Source organism: Pteropus alecto, unplaced genomic scaffold, assembly GCF_000325575.1.
Source record: "Pteropus alecto unplaced genomic scaffold, ASM32557v1 scaffold22, whole genome shotgun sequence".
NCBI lineage: Eukaryota > Metazoa > Chordata > Mammalia > Chiroptera > Pteropodidae > Pteropus > Pteropus alecto.
In genome coordinates, this window is record NW_006434839.1 from 13,581,711 (window position 1) to 13,590,033 (window position 8,323).

General features: G+C 39.6%; 1 protein-coding gene and 1 pseudogene across 1 annotated transcript in view; both read right to left on the reverse strand.

Moving 5' to 3' along the window:
• Positions 1–243: 243 nt before the first annotated feature.
• Positions 244–1,502, reverse strand: LOC102890878 (annotated as a pseudogene).
• A 249-nt stretch (positions 1,503–1,751) lies between these two features.
• SPAM1 (sperm adhesion molecule 1) overlaps positions 1,752–8,323 on the reverse strand; it is a 16,639-nt gene continuing 10,067 nt past the window's right edge. Inside the window, exon 4 of the mRNA XM_006910668.1 lies at positions 1,752–1,933. Coding sequence (XP_006910730.1) covers positions 1,752–1,933 — 182 coding nt within the window. The remainder of the gene's footprint in view (positions 1,934–8,323) is intronic.

Below are 8,323 nucleotides of genomic sequence, written 5' to 3' on the forward strand. Positions count from 1 at the left end.
CCATGAAATGAGACCACCAACAGAAAGCTTCATTCTGAGGGGCTGGCTGGAGAATGTGAATCTAGGCATAGTGCCCATGGGCCACAATTGAAGACCAAATGAAATACCAAATGAAATTTGAAATCAAGTACAAAAGCCTGATTTAAGTGCTGGCTCTATGGCTGCTCCCTGAGAGATTCTGGCTGTCTCTTAACCTATTTAGGCCTCGGTTTCCTCACCATGGATGTAATGACAGCTTCTACATCAGGCGTTAGGGAGATGAAACGCTATCCATCCAGATAGCTGGTGGTTCTTGGCCTCGTGAAGAATGGTGTTCCACCATGTGGCCTTTGCACAAGAGTGTAGCTTCAACATGATTCTCAGGTTTTCAGTGGTTTCTTCTCCAAGACTCTGCGCCAAATCTTCTCACATGGTGCTCGAAGGGCTCTTTGGGTCTCTGGGCTTTTCAGCATTCTGATAAGGTCTGTACTGAACGTCTCATATGTAGGAGGGTGGTAATTACTCTTGAGAGAGGCAGCTCTACTCCAAGTGCCACGTCGATCATTTAACTTACAGAAAGCATTCCCCGTCTCAATGCGGAAACAGCCCGCATGCCCCCGGGAGCAAGTTTAAAAATGTTCATTTTGCTTACATTAAGCAGAGTAATCCCAGGACGTTTCGGAAGGCTTTGATGATGCCGTTGTCCTCGTTATAGAGGATGCAAGGTCCCCTGCGCTGGATATGGCGACGTTTCCCATTTTGCCCTTGCCGGCTCTCATTTGCCAGGAGGCAGAGACCTTTCTGATACCATTTCAGGCCTTCAGTTTCTTAAGCAGCAAAACAACCTCCTTGGTCTTCTTGTAGCCTTCAACTTTATCTTCAACCGCCACAGGAAGTTCAGGAACTTTCTTAATTTGATGACCTTGAGACATGACCGGTGCTAGTCAGGCCCAGGCATCCAGGGCACAGCAGATGGAATATCACTTCTGCGTTGTGTTCATTCTATGATGCCAATGGCTCCAGGTTTGGGCTGATGCAAACGTGTGGCCCCCACGGCACATACTGCCAAAAGCACCCTGGCCAGAACAATGGGTCCTGATTCCTTGACTCTGGGAATGCAAGCTACAGCTCTGCCAGCATCCCATGACTCAGCACTGGTTTGATGACCTCCTAATCCACTGAGAGCACAGGGCTGTCTATTCTTTTTGCGCAAGTTTGTGTTATCAAAGTTTATAGCATCTGGTTGAATGGGATTATTGAACACAGCAGGTGAAGTGACATTTTTGCCAGATGATTCCCCCTTTTCAGAGTATACTGATATCTGTGGACAAGCACAGGCCACAGAGGGGAGAGGAGATGGCCATTCTCCCCTCCACGTGACTGTTTCCACAGAAAAAGCTATCGTTATTGTTATTTATCCCTTTTCATAGGGTGTTCATGTACTTGGTGTGCCAAGGAGGCTTTAAAGAAATCCTATTTGAATAAATGCAAGATCCTGGGACAAGCTGACCCTCAAATGCCATACCCATATAAAAATGGGGAAACTAAGGCAAAAAAAATTAAGAAACTTGTCTAGGGTCATACAGATTAATAACAGAGTGAAAATTCACACCTAAATAGCTTCCTCTGTCTTGGTAGCTGGACACTTCCAGTATAACTCTTAGTTTCTTGGAACCATTCACACTACCCACATTTCTCCTATTATGGCAGCTCCCTTCTCAGTTTCTGTCTAAAATATCCTTTCTCCCCTTCTCAACCTAATAAACTTCTACTCAGTCTTCAAGTTTCAGCTCCAGTATTATCTCATTGGGTCCCCATGAGGCCTTTTCTATGGCCACCAGGAAAGTGGATCTCCCGCCGTTGGGCTCACATCCATCGTTGTCAACATCACACTGGACTGGGGTTTGGTTGAAGATACTGTCCTGAAGTCCATGGAAGTGCATCTGAGGGAGGTCTGTGAGTCAGACATATGGTTACACAAGTGAACACACACATGGAGACAGAAATGCACAGACACACACAGCAGAGAATTTTTATGTGACTTTTTTCCAGAATATCTTGGAGAATACAATATTTTTATGACTACCATGGCTGCTTCTGTAGACATGAACCATGTACTCGTCAGTGTTGACATGTGCCAGAACAGCCATTTACTGGTAGAAATTTTAAAATATGTGCCCTGCCATTATGATGATGAGCATCTGTCCTTGTTTACTTCAGGACTGACTTAGGTTAGACACTATCAAAGAAAATAATGAAGAAGAAACATCAAACATCTGTTGGCTTTGCTTTCCACTGGGTGCAATGGAACACCAAAGACCCAATGCTTTTGCACGGCAACATTCTTACCAATGGAAGGAGCATGAAGCAGAAAATGCTCAAGTAGCATCTCATACTTTTTGTTGCAAAAATGTATTAGTGTAGATCTTTTTCAAGAAAGAAGGCTGGAGTTGAAAAGGCAAGACTTTACCAAAATTTGGTCTGCCCTGATGTAGCAGTCTAGTCTTAAAATAGCAACAAGAAGACTGGTAAAAGCTGTGTACCCCAGAAATGGTCAAATGAGTGAGTGGTCTGAGTCGGAGGAGAAGGTTAGAGTGGTGCCCCTAAGAAATGAAATTATTTCATGATTGACTTTGTAAAATATTTGGGGCCATGTGATAGAGGAATCAGAAGCATCTTTATGTAGCCAGATGCCTTCAAAAAAGAATTTCTATTTAGCAAGCCTTTTTTGAAATTTAAAATTCATCAATATATTTTAAATAATGAGAAGTTTCTTCTGCAAACCAGACTTATTGGGGCACTTTGTGAATAGACAGAACACCTGTGGCGCTTGGTAACAGCTTACAGGAAGTATCTTTATTCAGCAAGCTTTCGGACTCATTGCTTTCAATGGTCTGCTTGTCTACAGCAAGTTGTCAACTTTGTTAATGCCAGGGCCTTGAATCATTGACTTTTCGAAATGTTTTCTCATGAAATGAAAGCAGAATAGGAACTTCTCGTTTACAAATCTGTGATACAGAAATATGCCGACAACTTGGAACTCCCCACAACTCTTTAACGTACTTCTGCTCAGACAACCTGAAAATTGAAACATGTTTCTTCGTTCTCCCTTTGCTAACGTCAACAGCATCCCCTTGCTGATGTGAAGCCAACGGAAATTAAAAGACATAACTCTAATTCAGATAGTCTTAGAATATCTTGGTGTTCCCTTGTCACAAGCCTATCATGCCATCTGTGAACATGAATTCTGTTTGCTACAACATGCTGTTGTGAGCCCAGCTTTTCAACGTTTGTTGAAAACAGAAAGTCTCTGTGAATGCGCTTATGCTGCAATGCCAAAGACCACTTGGTAATTTCAGCTGCTCATTCAAGCCAAAGGAGAGATGCCTTCTCATTGAAATTTATTTTTTAGCAAAAACAAAGTTTATTTTGAAATTTATTTGCACACTTTGGATTTTTTTCTTTCCTTTTTTTTTTTTTAGAATGTTGCCTGAAATCAATTTTGCACGTAAAATGGATTGAAAAGGCACAATTCTTTATAAAAAGTATTTTGATCCAATGCTACAAGATAAGCTGTGTACATAATTTTGTTTATAATCTTACATAAATATCTCTGGGAAGAAAAGCTCTAACGTTCGCGAGATTCCAAAAGCCTCCATGATGCCGAAAAGGTGAAGAACAATAACATGGAATTATATATACTTTGAGTTCAAGGCCATCTTGCCCACAACACCTAGAAGAGGGGCTGCACTTAATACCCAGGGATGTTGGTCATGGTTTTTCCACTTCCTAAAGGATATTGACCTCAAGTCAATATTCTAAATGAACAAGTGTATCCATTGATTTTAACTTTAAAACTGAATGCACATCTTCATTCCTTATCAAGAGAAGAAAAAGTCTTCTTTATTAAATATCTTCTTATGAATTGGAGAAGGAAGATCTGACTGAGACATAAAATGAACATTTATTTTCTTTGGTTAATAACATAAAATAGTAGAGCAGAATATGTTTTTTTCCTTGTACTGCATTTCTATACTGAACTCAGCAAAGTGAATTAATAATGTTATGGACCAAATTATGTCCCCCCAAATTTCATATGTTGAGGTCCTATCCAGCGTACCTCAGAGTGTGACCCTCTTTGAACTGAGTCTTTACAGAGGTAATTAAGTTAAAATGAAGTCATTAGGGCGGGGCCCACTCCAATGTCGCAGATGTCCTTATAAGAGAAATTTGAACATAGACAGGGACAGATGAAGATACAGAAAGAAGACAGCCAAGGGGAGAGAGACCTGGGATGATTTTTCCTTTAAGGCCTTCAGAAGAAACCAATCCTGCGAACACCCTGACTTTGCACTTCTAGCCTTCAGAACTCTTAGAAAATAAATTTCTGTTGTTGAAGCCACCAGTTTGTGATGATACCAAGCTCCAGTTTGTTATGGCAGCCCTAGCAAACTAATACAAATATACAGACTAAAAGCCAGAGGACTCCAGGCGAAGACAGCGAATCCAGGTTAGAGGACCCTGGAGGAAACGCTGAGCTGGGCACAGACACACATGTGATGACTAATCTGATCTATGGTCACTGCCTAGGGAAGGGAGAAAACTCTTAGGACCTAATACACATCGGAAGCTCTGAGCTTCGAAGTTTTAAGCACTTTTATCATACTTCAAATCTATTAAATAATGTGATGCCTCTGGTATAGAAATCAAGACTCATGTGTTATTTAGTTTTTTAGCTTTTTTTTTTTTTTTTTCATAACAAAGAGAAGTTTAAAATGTAAAATTTCAGTGTTAAGGGTAGTGGAAGAGGAGGGCTTATCAGAGCAGACTGTAAAGGAAATATTTGCCTGACTGGGCCACGGCTGCAATGGACCTGCTTCTCGCCTCTCACACGCGTTGTGTCAGTTGCTTTTCTCTGCTTTCATTCTCACCCGTGGAGGAACGCTGGTGTTCCCTGGAGCCTCTCCCTTCACACACTCTCTTCCCCACCCTGGTGATGTCACCCTCTCTCGTGGTTTCAAATATCATCTAAATGGGCTTGGGCTCCTGTTGTCCCTCAAACTTGAATTTCCATCCTGGCTTTGTCCATCGTTTTCCAGTGGGTTACCTTGGAAAAGTTGCTTAGTTTCTCTGAGGTCTGAGTTTCTTTAGATAATAATAACCAAAGAAATAATGTGAAGAAAGAAAGAAAGAAAGAGAGATGGGGGGGAGGGAGGGAAGGAGAGAGGGAGGGAGGGAGAGAGAGAGAGAGAGAGACAGAGACAGAGAGACAGAGAGACAGAGAGCGAGAAGAAAGACAGGAAGAAAGGGAGAAACAACATCAAAGAAAGAAAGAAAGAAAGAAAGAAAGAAAGAAAGAAAGAAAGAAAGAAAGAAACTATATCTAGGTGATAACCGCATCACCATCACAAGGTGTCATGGAGATTTAGTGAGAAATTACCTGTAAGCTCTTAGTACAGGCTGGGACCAGAACAAATTTCCAATAAATGAGAGCTAAGATCAAAATAACAGCAATACAACAAACCAGCATATGGGGCTTACTATGTGCCAAGTACTAATCTAAAAGCCTTACATATATACCAGCTCATTTAATTCTCACAACAGATGAGAAAACTAAGGCACAGAGAAGTCATGTAACTTGCCCAAGCTCACATGGTCAGCAAATGATGGACCTAGAAACCAAACTCAGGTAATCTGGCTCCAGAAACCACCTTCTCAAAGTATCAGGCATGCTACGTCTCTCTGACTACTAATATTCATTATTAATGACACAGCCCTACACTCTCTTTCGAGCTTTTAAATCATATGACTTAAAAAAACAATAATAAAAAATTGTCTAGATACCCCATAGGCACCACAGATACAACATACTCAAACTAATCCCCCAAAGCTGCACTCCACCCACACCCCTTCTCAGCAGTATATGACAACACTCAAGCAGGAACCTGGTATCACAGTAGGTTGCTTGTTTTCCCTTGACCCTCTTACATCCAAGCAATCTATTGATTTCTAATTCTGTCCTCTTCTCCCCTTTTCTAATACTCCCCTAGTTCAAGACTTCATCTCTGCTCTAGGTAATAGCAACAGCCTTTATAACTGGTTTGCTCGCCTCCAGACCTCAAAGACCTTGTCTGTCTACAACTCATCTTCTTCAGAGATTTAAATACAAATCTGCCCACCTGCAATTCTGCCTAAAAGACTAATTGTGGTTTCATTAGCATAGCCCAGAGGACTGTTTATGTGTAGCACCTGTCTCCCTTTCCAGCCCCCTCAGCTGCCACCTCCTACCAAGTCCCACTCCCCGCTCCCACTTCAGGAATCCCCAGATGCTCTCTCTCCCTTTCCCCCCAAGCCCCCCAACACACATCATGATGTTTCAGAACAAATATATTAGAGTCTACATTTTGAAAAATTATTCAGCTTATCTACGAAGAATACATGAAATCGTCACAGGGAAGCTGTGATCACTTACTTTCCCATCCATTTCCCTCGCTACCAAAATACCCACAAAATTAAATTTGTTACTTGAAGAAAAAAAAAGTCACCTTTAAAACAGTTTTATAAGCAAAAATTTTAAAAAGTCACCTCTCAAAGATATATAAATTCCAAAACACAGATCAGTAACATTATTTATATATTCTATTTTTAGAATCTTAATACCCCATTTAAAAAATGAAATATAAGCAGATTGATTTTCTTCTGGTGACACAATGGGCTGGCATGTGACTAGTTACCATTTCTGTTTGCTGAAGCCAAAAGGCTTCCAGGACATAGAGATGTTATTGTCGGAGAAGCCCAGGGAGTTGACACCGTTCCCCTACTGCCCTCTGCCGCTGTAAATGTAAAGTTCACCATCAGTGTCATGAAGGAAGCCCCAGAAAGGTCAGTCAGGATGATGCAAACTTCCAGTAGTCTATCTATGCTTTCTCTTTCTTTGAACACCAGTTTCTCCTTAGATCCACAAAAGCTACATATTGAAAGTAGATATATAATTAAGTGCCCCTTGATCACCTGCGCCCTATGGTCTAGCACCCAAAAAAGTTCTCAGTAGCTGTCAGATACCCACAGTCAGATACGGTTGTGGAGTGAAAAGAAGAAATCAGAACTAGTTCTAAGTTCTATGTGCCAAGGTGTTATTTCATTTCCTAACTTTATGGGAGGGCAATATTGTGTAAAGGTGGAATGCACAGGTTTGAGCACTTGGGTCTTCTTTCCAGCTCTGTGTGACCTTAGGTGAGTTACCTAATCTAAGGCTTCTTTTTCTCATCTGGGAAAAATAATCCAATGAGAAGTTGTACACAAAGCACGTAACTAAATGTTAAGCACATGATTAAATGAAAGCTCTTTTTATTTACGAAGAGTTGCAAAGTAGTGACTGCCATTTCAGCCAGGCTAGTTTCCAACATCATATGGGGACAAGATATTACTAAAATTATTAGTTACTGAAACCTTACCATTCATGGATTAAAGTTTTCTATAGGACACAAAAAGTATATATCTTTTACATTTGGAACCTAATGTAAGATTGCTCAGTTCTCAAAAACATTTATATACTACATAGTACAGTCTAAATGTTTTTTTCTACTTTTATGAAATGATTAACCTAGAAATCTTTTTTTTTCTTTACCTGTGGTCTTTAATTAAAACCTATCAAAGAAAAATAAAATCATTCATAATGATTTGTTCCCTAAAAATTATATAATTGTATAATAACCAAATCTACCATTGTCCCTATATCTGTTATTTAGGATTAGCAAATTGATGTGAAGCAAGTTTTAATAAAAACTATATATGTTACCTAGTACCCTGAAGTTTGTTATTCTGTATTGTAATGAAATGATTGAAAAAAAAAAGATTAACCAAAATTATATTAACACAACATGTAAAGATTTAATGAAGTCTAATCACAGCTATAGCACATCAGACATTAGAGACCTCTGGAAGTATTAATGTTTTTCTAATAATATTTATGCATCTGTATAATAGTGCATTGTGCCAAAATTAGATGATTTGTGGTTTTTAGTAAAATGAAACATATTTATCCCTTTCAAGTAAAGAACAATTATAAATACATTTTACTTAATGTATTACTACTCAAAATGAAAATTTTAAAGCCAGTTTTATGTTCTAAATGTAAACTCTAAATCATCCAGTAGAGGGAAAACTCTGGAAAGTATATAAAGTCTTCAAATAAATAACAATCACTATCTGTTAAGTGCCTACAATTCTAATGACAAGCACTCTGCTAAGTAACTTTTGTCTATTTTCTCTAATCTTCTCAACAGTTGGCCTTCCACAGTTGAAGAAACAAACTCATAGAGGATAATTAACTTGCAAATGACTA